The sequence below is a fragment of the Pyrus communis genome, chromosome 11 (genome assembly GCF_963583255.1).
Source record: "Pyrus communis chromosome 11, drPyrComm1.1, whole genome shotgun sequence".
In the NCBI taxonomy this organism is placed as follows: Eukaryota; Viridiplantae; Streptophyta; class Magnoliopsida; order Rosales; family Rosaceae; genus Pyrus; species Pyrus communis.
The window spans coordinates 18,934,578-18,949,757 of NC_084813.1; the positions used below are offsets into that span (position 1 = coordinate 18,934,578).

General features: G+C 36.6%; 1 protein-coding gene and 1 pseudogene across 2 annotated transcripts; both read right to left on the bottom strand.

Annotated features, from left to right (window-relative positions):
* Positions 1-2,456: 2,456 nt before the first annotated feature.
* LOC137707513 (probable cinnamyl alcohol dehydrogenase 1) lies at positions 2,457-4,816 on the bottom strand (annotated as a pseudogene).
* A 4,269-nt stretch (positions 4,817-9,085) lies between these two features.
* Positions 9,086-13,012, bottom strand: LOC137708567 (probable cinnamyl alcohol dehydrogenase 1). Of its 2 annotated transcripts, none has more exons than XM_068447674.1 (6): positions 12,838-13,012; positions 10,961-11,074; positions 10,636-10,866; positions 9,958-10,243; positions 9,640-9,790; positions 9,086-9,552 (listed from the first exon to the last, which is right to left on the bottom strand). In XM_068447674.1, exons 1-6 carry the CDS (start codon positions 12,930-12,932, stop codon positions 9,356-9,358), a joined length of 1,074 nt encoding a protein of 357 aa, XP_068303775.1. In that variant the 5' UTR covers positions 12,933-13,012; the 3' UTR covers positions 9,086-9,355. The 2 variants fall into 2 exon arrangements, with proteins under 2 accessions (XP_068303775.1, XP_068303776.1); XM_068447675.1 differs by lacking the exon at positions 12,838-13,012 and adding an exon at positions 12,319-12,789.
* Between the last annotated feature and the right edge of the window lie 2,168 nt (positions 13,013-15,180).

Here is a 15,180-nt window from a genome sequence, read left to right on the forward strand (position 1 = left end):
AGGGATTGGTTTACCCTCTTGCACTAAAGAGCTTACCCAACTGGGTATTAAGGACTTAGCTTACCCTTTCACGCTTGAGAGCAATTAGTTTACCTTATCGCACTAGAGAGCATAGAAGTCGTTGTTATGAGCATAGCTGAGGAAAACTGGACTGCTAGACAACTGAAATAATCCTCAGCCTGTGAGGTCTTGTTCAGCGATCTACTTAAGACTTCGAACTGCTTGTGGAACCCGCGTAAGAGTGTAAGTAGGAAGTGTAATGAGTTGCTCCCAGACCTTTTCCAAGTATTGCACTATCCTTAGATGTTTCATCGTGTGATCTTCTGAGGCTTGGTTAGTGGTCAATTGAGAATCTGAATAGATTGGAAGTTTCTTCACCGCTAAGTCTTTCGCTAGCAGGGGCTACTAGTAGAGCCTCGTATTCTACTTTGTCATTGAATGCTTTGAAGTTTGAAGTATCGTGAGCTTGATTGATGCGGTTAAGAGCTGCATGGCAAGATCGGCACGGCTGTGAGTTATGGTGCAAGATTGGCACGGCTGTGAGCCATGGTGATAAATTGACGGTGGTCGGGAGTCGTGAAACAGGTAGGCACGACTGTAAACATGGAGTCGGGGCTAGCTTGCGCGCAGCAAAAAGAATTGGACCATTAGGTCTACGGTGCTCAACTACTAATGATGTGCTGCTCCAGTATTGAATAATCTGGAGTCATGAAAATAAAACCTTCCCCTGGTTCTTAGTGGTTGGGTTGATGTGTCATTCTAGTACCCGTCTACCTCCAGCGTGCTATTAGGTTGAGTTGATGCATTTGTCGAAATAGAAGTAATCTTTGTATCTGCCAGTGTATGTGAGATTGTTCCATCTGCTCAATCTTGTCGATGAAAGGTGACCTGATTATGTTAGTCATGTCTCGTCGGAGCATCCTGTTAGTTGCTTTGTTGCGTTAGAAATCATGCAATCATTCGGTTGGAAGCTTTTCAACTTCTTCTTGAATTTGCCTCTACTGAGGCATCAGAGCCTCAGGTTGCCCCCAGTTGTGAGCTGTTGGTCTAAGTTGGTATCGATTGAACACTTATACTATGTTTGGATGAAGAAATTTAAGATTACTAAGGAATTTTAAAATGAAAGAAATTGAAATGACGAGATTTTATTTTCTAGAATTTGTGAATTTTCTTATTTGGTTAACCTAAAAGAACAATGAATTGAATACGAAATTTGGTATTTTAAACTCTCAGTCATAAAAATTGAGAAATTACGCCTATTTACATATAATTTAAACTTGGAAATTGGAGGTTCCAAACTCCAAGTTTTTTTTCCACGCTGAAATTCTAAATTTCTATGTTTATGAATCCAAACAAGGGAATTGTTGCATGTCGATTTATAAATTCTGACTTTTACTCAAATTCTAAGTTTATTTCCCTCATTCAAACATAATATTAATTTGTGACAGCGATTAGAAGTAATGAAGTCAGTGATTGCACGTGCAATCCTTGTGGTCCCAGAAAGATGAGAGAATCATTACCCGTGGGCAAAACTACTATAAAGGAAATTTTATGCAGGTCACACCCGTGCGTGTATGGTGGACAATGGTCTTTATCCAGGGGTTGCCAGGATGGGGTTGAACAACAAAAAGAGATAAGGGGTTGGGGTTGGGGTTGGGGTTGGATTGAAATCAAAATAGGCAGAAGCTGGTACCCTATACTTCTAAACAAAATAGTTTCGAATTATTTTCTGCTTTAAAAGGGAAAAGTTTAGGGATGCAACATGACCTTGAATCTTCAGATTTGTTCTCTCTACTTTCAATTTGGTTATGACAATTACTAATCTTTTAGAATGTGCCAATTTGCTTTATACTGCTAAATTTTTTTCATCAAATTAAGAGTTATTTTTGTTCATTCAAGTGGGGAGAACAAATAAAAAATATGACAGTGGTTTGGGGCCAATCGGTACACGTTAAATAATTAGAGGGCTAAGCACGAAATGAAAGTCAAACAGGCAAATCGAAAGAAAATTGTAAGTTCATGAAGCATTTCTAATTTCAACTTTCTTAAATAAGTAATGTGTGGAGGGCTTCAGATACAAGTAGGAGGATTATAGGACACATCACCCCAAATGCCTATTTTCCTAACATGGACTGCTTATCCTCTACCTTATGAACCATTGCTGAACTGGGCTTCTAAAATTTCATGTAATTAATTCCTGGACCGAAGCCGAAAATCAAATCAAATCTCGAGGTCGATATAAAAATGATTAAAAAATGGAAAGTTCAAATATAAGAACGAATCTGATACATGAGTATATTATTAGCATGATTGTTACACGTGGCGTTACTAATTTATTCAATGAACAAGAATTTATCGTGATATACGACTAAACTCATTATTTATTTTTATTAGATTCTCTGAAGTTCTAACTCACTCACATACTATTAAAAATCATATATATATAAGTACGGCGACACTCCCTTCTTATCAAAAACAGAAACTGAAAATTAACCACAACCCTGTTACACACCTTCTTCAACCTCGTATCAATTCTCAATGAATTTGAAGCGAAATATCGATTTCCTCATCACTTAAGGGAGTTTTCAACATCTATAACAAACCGATACCTCACATCCCTCTTGATCAGCCTCTCAAGAGCTTCATTGACATACTGAATTGGAACTATTTATGTTTGGATATATTTTGTGAGCAGCACAGAAGTCTAGCATTTCCTGCGTCTGTTTTGTACCTCCTGTTGCGCTACCACTACCAGAAATCGACTTCATACCTGACAAATAGTCAATATATTTTGTACTTCTTGTCTTAAAAAAGAAAGTTGTGAGTATTAAAAGTGTTAACATACCAATAATCAAGCTCAAGGGACTTAATTTAACTTCACTTGGTACCCCAACCAAGACTAGAACACCAGCAGTCTTCAGCAGAGACATATATGAATCGACTGGATGATCACCAGATGCTGTGTCGATGACGAAGTCAAGTGACTTAGCCAGGGCCTGCATAAATAGTAAAAACCTTAGATATAACAATATCAGATGAACAAAAGTTCGTATGCTAAGCACAATTTTGTATACACGAAACTAAATTCCACGAAACATTTTGTCGTAAAGAGTTGTATCAGCTTTGTGAAATTTTACCGTCATTTTCTCTTGGTTGGATGGGACAACGAAATTGTCTGCACCTAGCAGAGTTAGAGCTTCCTCTTTCTTTGATAAGCTTGTGCTGAAAACTGTCACGGTTAGTCCGAACGCCTTCCCAAATTTCACTGCCAAGTGACCGAGACCACCAAGGCCAATCACACCCAGTGATTTTTGGGCCTGGTTCATTTTTTGGCGGATCATTGGAGCATAAACAGTAATGCCGGCGCAAAGCAGAGGTGCTGCAGAAGCCAAGGGGTAGCCCTCTGGTATCTTGAAGCAGTACCTATAATAATTTCAAGAACAAAGTTAACATCCTCATTTGTGATAGATTCGTACTGTTTCCGGATTTCTTGAGCATTAAGACACAAAAAGTCTAGGCACTCGCGTTGCAGTTATTGCAAATACGCAGGGTCGATGGTCACAAAATCTAAAACCATAAACTAAACATATCCTAATAGATGATGATACAGAAGTACAGGTTGACACATTACATTTGACATGGAGAATACTAACCTTTCATGAGCAACAATGTAACTGGAAAACCCTCCTTTTGTAATCGTGCCATCGGTATCAACACGGTTATAACTGCCAACAATTCCCTTTTCACAGGAAATCTCTTGGCCATCTCTACAATAGTCGCAATCTCTGCAAGAATTAACAAAAGTTCCCACTCCAACATGATCACCAACTTTGAAGCCGTGAACATTTGGACCAACCTCTTGAACAATGCCAGCGATCTCGTGTCTGTTGTACAAACAATCATAGACAGAATAGGTAAGTTTAAGGAAATATATATATATATGTAAGAACAATCATATATACATGACATGATAACATACCCAGGCACCATTGGATACTTGGCGTTGCCAAGCTCGTTCCTTGGAAAAACCACATCAGCATAACAAATTCCGCAGTGCGTAATCCTTATCGACACATCATCGTTTCGAAGATCCCTGGATACATTGATTAAACCTATGCTTAATTAGAACTGTCAATACATACATAGCATGTAAATTCAATGTTTTATATTCAATTATACAAGTCATTTGGTGCACTTTGGATCATTTTCTCCAGATTTCAACTCGTCATGATCTAGCTGCATTATCGGACTTTGTTAGGCCTAAGGATGAAAGATTTATTTCTTAATTATTTCCAATCAAAATTTAATATTTATTTCAGACTGCAAAATAAATTTGCCCCTAACTTTGTGGAAGATATCACAAGCTGCATATCAGTATAACAAATTAAGAGCGCTGTGTTTATAAAAGGGAATGGCACTATACACTTCTAGCCGTTGACCTAGTGGCAGTTGTCTCGAGTTAATACAAGAACGATATGTGTTTTTTGTAAGTTGTATGCCAAATTATGGCTAGCCAACTACATATATTACTCAGTTCACATGTTTCCATTTCTGTTTTCTTAATTAAAAACACAGTAAACTGATACAAATTTAGTTTCCTTCGGGTAAACTTGTACGGCGATAGAACTCCCGATTCATCTGTTGCGGCCCATCCCAAGCAGTTTCCATTTTCACTGCTCGTCTGTGAGTTCATGATTGATAACTTGTTGCAAATATGCAGAGGGATCCCCAGAAGTTGGGAAGAAATTAAAGAGATATTTTACTTTGCGAGAGTAATAATATCTTGAAGGAAAATACCAAAGATTGTTGAAAAATGTCGTTTTGCTCTTGTTTTTGGGTTTTGGTTTCTAAGAGAAACGCCTATTAATTTTAAGGAAAACTAATGAAAAGAATTTGAAAACTTTGAGTTTTAATGATAAGGACAAAATAAAGAGTAAAGTGAATAGTATCAGAATTAACTTTTTAATATAAAAATCAGTACCGCGAGCTTTTCATTAAAACTCTTCTAATTTTACCATTTATATACAGCTACGTACAGTGAGTATAGAAAAACGGTGACGAGAGAGCATGCGCGATCACCTCCATTAACGGACGTACGCAGTGACGACTCCTCCTTACTATCCCACTACATAGGTAATCAATCAATAATATTTGTAACATAACACCTCCACTAGCGTAATTCTTCTCATGAATTATTTGTCATTTTTAACGGGTGTGTAGGACCCTAGTAATTGCATGTACGCATAGGTTACCCATCAGCGATTGCACTAAGAAAAATAAAATATAGTAATTATAATTTTTGACTTTTAAGACTTTGTAAACCTCCTTTTCATTTTTCGTCATTGAACTGTATGTGTCTGTGTGAATTAAAAACAAGGCACGAAGGGAAGAAAGTTCAGTGTTCCACTTCAAAATGCGTGGACACATATTAAGTGACGCGAAGCACATAGGAGCTAGGTTTTATACATGGATGTAACCTTACATGTAAACATTTAAGTCAAACAAGTGAACAACACTTATTAAATGATGAGAGCATGTGGAGTTGTTGGGCTTCTTACAGAGACTAACATACTCTGATACTATACAGAAAGTTATGTGTTCACCCTAAATCAATTGACGATAGAGTGAGTAATCTAATTGCTTAGAAGAACATGCAATAGCCCTTTTTAACTTTTTGATGTGTGACAACACCCTATATCTTCATAGAAACAAAAAATATAGATATATGCGTAAGAACAAAAACGATAAGGTTGGGTTTGTTTTTTGTCAAATGGAAAATTTATTGCCAACACATCATAATTATAAAAGAAGAGGCCCAATTGCATGAAAGGCACACAAAAAGATATGGACCCCAGAACAAAGCACAAAACAAAGTTTCGAGCCCAGAAACGGAAAAATCCTACAATCCTACCTGAGCTGCCGTCGCGGAAGCATCGTCGAGAAATAGAGATTCAGCCAAATCCGCATAAATGATGGAATCGACGACTCCAACAACTTTCAGAAAACACCAATAGAAGAGGACAGCAATCACAAACAAAAGAAAGCTAGTGAGATATGAACCACCGGCAACAAGGTCACAGAAGGGAATAAAAGCCACTGAGGACAAATCAAGGGGAGGTGGTGGTGTGAACACCTGCGTAGGAGCTCTACGCACTTCCCTAGAGAATCGCATCAAAACGCGTTGAAGGAGAGTGACCGCAGATTCGTACATTTGTGGGGTGGAACAAAGCCGGAGCCAGATGGGAAGGATAGGAAAGGGAAGGAGTAAAATTATGGAGATAGAGGATGGGAAAGGGGAATTGAAATTGATGATAAAGATTTGGATTGATGGGAAAGGAAAACAGAGAATGGGGAAGGGGAATCAAATTTGATGGCTGAGGTTTCGAAATTCAAAGCACAGGGGAGATTGCCAGCGGAAAAACACAGGGAAAGAAGCTAACAACTAGAAAAAGAAAAGGAAACAGGGGAAAAAGAGAGCCACCAACCCTAGCCTTAACTAGGGCCAGCAGCTGAGGAGGATGGAGGACTGGGAAACTACTGCACACACATGTGCGAAGGAACGAAGAGCCAGCAGCTGAGGAGGATGAAGGACTAGGAAACTACTGCGCACACAGGCGAGAAGGAACTCTCACAGGAAATGAGAGAATATCGAATTTTTGTCGAGTTTCGTGCCTCGCTATAAGGTTGGGTTTGGTATGAGTAAAAAGGAATTCCCGTGTCTCTTCCCAGGAGTTGAGAAATGTAAGATTCTTTACCTGCCCTTGGTAATTACCCGTAGCATTTTCTTTTCTTTCCCATTTTTCGTATGTGTAAATTGAAAACAAAATTTGTTTCATTTCCAGCATGCTTGAATTTACAAAATGACTTGTTTGAAACAAGTGCATTGTTATCGTGACGTCCCGCATAAGTTATGTGACATTGTATGATTAGTTCATGACACCATGGTATAGGTCTACCCATTCACACAAAAGCCCAAATTTCAAATTCTAAATATGCAATTAATAGGGGCATTGATCATAAGAAAAACGTAGTTTAGTGTTTGCCATCCCATCTAGGGTTGGTTGTGGCTAATTAAGGATCCTAGGGCAAAAACTAAGTTAGGCCCTTGGCAATACAAAATTTTCATAAACACTCAAATGTGACGTAGTCATTGCCAATTACTACTACAGTCTAGTGGTATTTACCTTCACTTGTAAGTGAAAGGTCTTAGTTTCAATTCTTGCCAAAAATCAAATTTGAACCATATTATTATGACTAGCCCCAATGTGAGGATTAGCCCACTCCCTCACTCCCGTAGCATATTATCGTTTGTTAAAAATAAAAATAAAAGATATGATGCAACCATTATTTCAGTCTGTCCTTTTTTTGTCTCCGCTCTCACCTTCACACCTAAAGATGGTTATTTTCCAACCACCAGGCTGATGCACTATCATGCAATAGAAGAGAAAAATGAGGCTATTGTTATATAATATGATTGGATCATAGATTATTCATATTTCTCGGCGCATACTTGTTTGGGCCTTAAATATTAGGTTTGGACAAAAGAGAGATGACTGGGTTAAAAGGTTGTGGTTCTCGGCCCAATACTGATTTCTCAAGTCAGGTGATGTTCAGCCATGGAAGGAATGATTCGATCGAGTTCTAATTAAATTGAAATTGCTAAGGATCATCGTAGATATTGATAAGATTCGAATTATTACAAGAATCAAGACTTGTGACTGATCAAATAACAAGTGAATTTAATGCATAAGACGGCTAGGTTCAGAATCCTAGTTCAAGTCGAATTGGCAGAGATCATGTGTAGATTGGTTTTGTTTAGTGAAAGGATAATATCATAGATATCTAGAAAAGCACCGAAGAAATATAGTTCTATTAGGATTCTACTTCAGCTAGCTTGGTCACCACAAAATCCTACCTTATAAATAGAAGTGATTCTTCAACTCAACACACAAACGCCATGCGCAAAACCTCGCTCTACGCTAATCCTTCTCATCCTCTGAGAAGTCACTAACTCACCTAACTCCTTCGTCAACTTCAAGTTGGAGTAACAGCACTATGTTGACAACTAACGACATCTTCAATTTGGATTAACAACACTAGAGTCGTAGAATCAGGCGACTGAGAAATTCCTTCAGTTTAGATTAATAGCACTACTTTGAGTTTGGCTAGTTACTTATCCAAGTCTCTGCCATCAAGGAGCCATTGGTTTTCTTAGTGAAAGAGATCATCTCAAAACCCTCTTGGTGATGAGGTGTTACTAGATTTCCCAGTGTTCGGCACATTTAAAGTTGAACCTTATTTGAACTTCACAGCGACTAGCAACCTTGTATTCAGGTTCTAAAACCCAAGGCTAAGACATGCTCCTTCCTCGCCCGTGATCGCTTGAGTACAAAAGTCAGCAACGCATTCGACACCACCACCACATCTATTCTACTCACTCGACCAAACTCAGTCTCAAGTTGACATGCCCGCATTCACTAAAAAAACGTAGTTAGCTCTTCATTATTCGATCTGCATGACAATTTGATGGTTTAAAGCCAATTGTCACACTTTAAATAATTAGAGGGCTAAGGAAGAATTGAAAGTCGAACAAAAAGAAAATTGTATGAGGCATATTTATAATTTCAACTATGGCGCTCAGTTACAAACAGAAGGATTACACGACATATCAGCCCAAATGTCCGTTTCCCCAACATGGACTGCTTATCCTCTACTCGAAGAACAGTTGCTTAACTGGGCTTCTAAAATTTCCTCTAATTAATCTATGGACCGAAAGCAAAATGAAATCAAATCTCAAGGTAGATTTTGAAGTGATAAAAAATGGAAAGCTCAAATATAAGAATGAATGTGATACATGAGTACATTTGTTGGCGTGGGTGATACACGTAGTGGTGCCAATCTATTCAAGCTAAAAACAAGAATTTATTTTGATATATGACTAAACTTATTTATTTATGGGAGTTTTAATGAAAAGTCCGCGATAATGTTCACTTTAACGAAAAACCAAATTTTTACACTAAAAAGTCAAACCTGATACTATTCACTCTACCTTTTATTTTATCCTTATCGTTAAAACTTAAAACTTAAAATTTTCAAGCCCTTTTCATTAGTTTTCTTTTTATTTATTTCATATAATCCTTTAAAGTTCTAACTCACTCACATGGTACTTAAAAATCGTGTACAAACACTTCCACTTCTAACAAATATCAAAGTAGGGCAACATTCCCTTCTTAGGAACCAAAAAAAAAAAAAAAAAAAAAAAAACTGTAAAATTAACCGCAACCCTGTTACATACCAACTTCTTCATCCTCATACCAAGTTCTCAATGAATTCAAAGAGAAATATCGATTCCTCATCATTTTAGGGAGTTTTCGATATCTATAACAAAACGGTACTTCACATCCCTCTTGATCATCCTCTCAAGAGCTTCATTCACATACTGAATTGGAACTATTTCTATGTTTGGATATATTTTGTGAGCAGCACAAAAGTCTAACATTTCCTGCGTCTGTTTTGTACCTCCCGCTGCGCTACCAGAAATTGACTTCATACCTGACAAATAGTCAATATATGTTGTAAAAAAATCTATAATTCTTATCTTAAAAGTGAAAACTGTGAGTATTAAAAGTGTTAAAATACCACTAATCAAGCTCCCCGGACTTAATTTAACTTCGGTTGGTGCCCCAACCAAGACTAGAACACCAGCAGTCTTCAGCAGAGACATATACAAATCAAATGGATGATCACCAGATGCTGTGTCGATGATGAAGTCAAGCGACTTAGCCAGGGCCTGCATAAACAGTAAATATTGTCGATATAACAAAATCAGATGAATAAAAGTTCGTATGCTAAGTGTCGCGAAAGACTGGAAAGGGAAACTTAACGGAATGTACACACAAAACTAAATTGCACGAATCATTTTGCCGTAAACAATTATATCAACTTGTGAAATTTTACCGTCATTTCCTCTTGGTTGGATGAGACAACGAAATTGTCTGCACCAAGCAGACTTAGAGCTTCCTCCTTCTTTGATAAGCTTGTGCTGAAAACTGTCACGTTTAGTCCAAAAGCCTTCCCAAATTTCACTGCCAAGTGTCCGAGACCACCAAGGCCAATCACACCTAGTGATTTACCGTCCTGGTTCATTTTATGGCGGATCATTGGAGAGTAAACAGTAATGCCGGCACAAAGCAGAGGTGCTGCAGAAGCCAAGGGGTAGCCCTCTGGTATCTTGAAGCAGTACCTATAACAATTTCAAGAACAAAGTTAACGTCCTCATCTATGACAGATTCGTACTATTTCTGAATTTCTTAAGCATTAAGCAATTAATTATGTAGACACTATAAATCTAGGCACTCGCATTGCAGTTATTGCAAATACGCAGGGTCAACACTCGACAGTCACAAAATCTAAAACCATAAATTTAACATATCATACTGTTTCCGGATAGATTCGTACTGTTTCCGGATTTCTTGAGCATTAAGACACTATAAGTCTAGGCACTCACATTGCAGTTATTGCAAATACGCAGGGTCGATGGTCACAAAATCTAAAACCATAAACTAAACATATCCTAATAGATGATGATACAGAAGTACAGGTTGACACATTACATTTGACATGGAGAATACTAACCTTTCATGAGCAACAATGTAACTGGAAAACCCTCCTTTTGTAATCGTGCCATCAGCATCAACATGGTTATAAGTGAAAACTATTCCCTTTTCACAGGAAATCTCTAGGCCATCTCTACAATAGTCGCAATCTCTACAAGAATTAACAAAAGTTCCCACTCCAACATGATCACCAACTTTGAAGCCGTGAACATTTGGACCAACCTCTTGAACAATGCCAGCAATCTCATGTCTGTTGTACAATCAGTCATAGACAAAATAGGTCAGTTCAAGGAAATATATGTAATAACAATCATATATGTAACATAATAAATCATTCGACATACCCAGGCACCATTGGATACATGGCGTAGCCATGCTTGTTCCTTGGAAAAACCACATCAGCATAACAAATTCCGCAGTGCGTAATTCTTATTGAAACATCATCGTTCTGAAGATTCCTGAATACATTAACTCAACCTTTGTTTAATTAAAACTATCAATATTACATATATAGCATGTAAATTCAATATACTAGTCATTTAGTGTACTTTAGATAATTGTATCCGGATTTCAATTCGTGATCTAGCTGCATCGAACTTTATTAGGCCTAAGGATGAGAGATTTATTTCTTAATTATTTTCCATCAAAATTTTATATTATTTCAAAGACTGCATTGCCACTAACTTCGGGGAAGATATCACAAGCTGCATATTAGTATAACAAATTAAGGGCGTTGTGTTTATAAAAAGGAATGGCAGTATACTTCTTTCTACTTCTAGCAGATCACTTCAAAGGAGTGGATACCACTAAAGTTTTGGTATCAACCAGGTGAAATCAAGCAATATATATGTATGGATGTATGTATGTATGCATGTATGTATCTATGTATGCATGTATGTATGTATGTATAGACACACATGCCTACTAGTCGTTGACGTAATGGTAGTTGTCTCTAGTTAATACAAGAACAATATGTATTTTATGTGAGTTGTATGCCTAATTATGGCTAGTCTTGCAAGTTACGCTTATCTAGCCATCCAATAACGTACATATATAACTCAGTTTACAACTATTCGGTATTACAATTTGATGGTATTTTTCTTCATTCAGAAGTAAGAGATCTTAAGTTCGAATCTCGTAAATGGTAGTGGCGAAGCTAGGAATTGTTGGGTGGAGGGGCGAAATTTTCCGAATCCTTACCTCCAATTAGTAAACCGTTTCTCAATGAAGACATCACTTCCATCATTTCTCATTTTATCAAAATCACATTTGAAAAGTCGCAATAATGGCAAAATGCTACATCTTTTGCTATACTATATTTCAATCACTCAAAATTATCAAACTAACGGGTGATAAAACATCGATTGTCCTTCCCCATAACTTATAGTATCATTCCATTACCTAAATGTATAATGGAAAGAAAAAAAGTCATTTAATCCTTGAGTAGAGTCTACTACGAGTAATAACTAATTAGACCAACAATTCAGTTAATTAATATTAATAATTATATAAAATTCTTAATAGTTAACAATTAATTTAATAAAAAATCAACAATTCAATTAATCAATAATCAACAGTTAAATTCATCAATAGCCATACAATTCATATCAATTAAACAAAATTTTATATTAAACTATCAATTAGGGATAATTAAATTTAAAAAAAAAAAAAAAAAAAAAAAAAAAACACATTAGATCTTCACATTAAAAGTAGCTATGGAAGTTGGCTTGGAAGATGTTGGCTTCGAGGCTTCGAGGCTCCTTGGAATGGAAGGTGGAAGCCGCTGGCTAAGGCTTGAAGGCTTGAAGCTGGAATGGAAGGGGACACGGACGAATGGAAGGTGGTCCCCTCCCCTTATCTTTTTAACTTTCAATGATCACACGGCGCCGTTTTTAGCTTCTTACTATTCTTTTAGTACGCCGAAACGATGCCGTTCTGCTTAAGGTTTCTTTTTCATAAACCCAGGTCCAAAAGAACAGACCCGCAGCGCAGCAGCGGGAAGGAAAAGGGATGGTTTGCGGGTTTTCAGACGATCTAAAGGGGGCAGCAAGTTGCTGCTGGGCATCATTTCCGGCGAGAGGAGGGGTGACCGCCCCTCCTTGCGCCTATGTAGCTTAATATCGACATATTCAAAAAAAAAAAAAAAAAAAAAAAAACTCAGTTCACATGTTTCCGTTTCTGTTTTGTTAAAAACACATTAAACTGATACAGATTTAGTTACCTTCGGGTAAACTTGTACGGCGAGAGAACTCCAGATTCATCAGTTGCAGCCCATCCCAAGCAGTTTCCATTGACACTACTCGTCTGTGAGCTCATGCTTAATAATTGGGACCTTAATAATTTGTTGTAAATATGCAGAGGGCTCCCCAGAAATTGGGAAGAAATTAAAGAGATTGTAGAGATGCTATTTTAATAGAGATGCTATAAATATTAGGTTTTGGGAAGAAATTAAAGAAATTGGGAAGAAATTAAAGAGATTGTAGAGATGCTATTTTATTATTTTATCTTGGTGAACAGTTTTAAGTTTTTGGGTTTTGGTTGTCACGGGAGATGCTATTTTATTATTTATAGACTTACGTGCAGGTTTTTGGGTGACGCAAGAGCATGCGTGATCACCTCCATTAATGTACGCGGTGATGACTTCGGTACATGGGTACCTTTCAACAGGTTGATTTGCTGACGAGGATTCTTTCATTTTCTAATCTATCTTATCTTTCTTATCTTCCTACATGATATATTATATTGATATGTTGATTTGCAGACGAGGATTCTTTCATTTTCTAATCTAATCTACATTATCTTTCTTATCTTCCTACCTGATATATTATAATATGTTGATTTTCAGACGAGGATTCTTTCATTTTCTAATCTATCTTATCTTTCTTATCTTCCTACATGATATATTATATTGATATTTTATAAAAATAATAAAATAAAAAGTAAAGTATTGGAGAGAGAAGGGAAATGAAATGAAAATAGGATAATAGAGAATCTTACTTCTTCATGCCAAAATTTGTACTAATTCAATATGCCATGATTGACCTGAATGAGAGATTTTTTAGTATGACCGGTATACGGGGTGGTACACCATGTGTTACTCATATTCTCGTCACAATGAAAAATTTCTCAACCTGAACACATCACTATCCATAGATGATCCCAGAAGGAAGGAAGTAGATACCATTATTAATGGAAAGAAATCCTCTCCAGATCTTTTTTACCAAGGCCACTAGATCAAGTGATCTAAACTTTTGAAATTTTATCTAACGGATCACCTATTTTGATCCCTTAAAAGCTATAATAATTTTTTACTATTGGATAAAATTTCAAAGGTTCAGATCACTTAATCTGGTAGTCTTAGTGGAAGAGATCCGGAAAGGATCACTTTCCATTATTAATTTGTAATTTCCTCTTATTTCCAACTTGTTTGACCTTTTCAACTTTTTTTTTAATAAACAACAAAGTCAAATTATATATACTAAAGCGCAATGAGAAAAACACTGTTCCTAAGCACAGTTCAACAGGTTCACCTGCAGACGAGGATTCTCTCATTTTCTAATCTATCTTATCTTTCCTATATTCCTACATGATATCTTATATTGATATTTTATATAAACAATATGATAAAAAGCAAAGTATCAGAGAAAGAAAGGGAAGGAAATGAAAATAAGAAGAGAGAAAATCTTACTTCTTCATGCCAAAATTTGTACTAATTCAATATGCCGTGATTGACCTGAACGATAGATTTTTTTAGTATGATCGGTATACGGGGTGGTACACCATGTGTTACTATAAAAAAGTTAATAACTTAAAAAATAAAATTTTTCATCATTTACATAAAAACACGTAGTGTATCACCCATATTCTCGTCACAATGAAAAACTTCTCAACCTGAACACATCACTATCCATAGATGATCCCAGAAGGAAGGAAGGAAGTAGATACCATTATTAATGGAAGGAGATCATCTCCAGATCTTTTCCACCAAGGCCACTAGATCAAGTGATCTGAACATTTGAAATTTTATCTAACGGCTCACCTGTTTTGATCTCTTAAAAGCTATAATAATTGTTTACTATTGGATAAAATTTCAAATGTTTGAATCACTGGATTTGGTAGTTTTAGTGGAAGAAATCCGGAAATGATCTCTTTCCATTATTAATTTGTAATTTCCTCTTATTTCCAACTTGTTTGACCTTTTCAACTTTTATTTTTTAATAAACAACAAAATCAAATTATATATACTAACGCGCAATGAGAAAAACATTGTTCCAAAGTACAGTGTAAAGACGAAAATACCCCCATTCAATTTGTCTTTTCCTTCCTATACTTCATGCTGCTACAGTAAAAAGACGAAAAGCCATTTTGCACACGTGGTGTGCTAGTGAGATTTCTCTCCCCCATCGCTTCCTTCCTCTGCAGTATGCGTCGCTTGCTTTTTACTCCAATTCGAATCGAAACCAAAAAAAGCTCATCTAAACGTTCACACCATCAAGACAAGAAATTTCACCGTCATATTTCTGCAGATCCTTCCAAGCCCAAATCCCTATCTGAAGAATTTTAT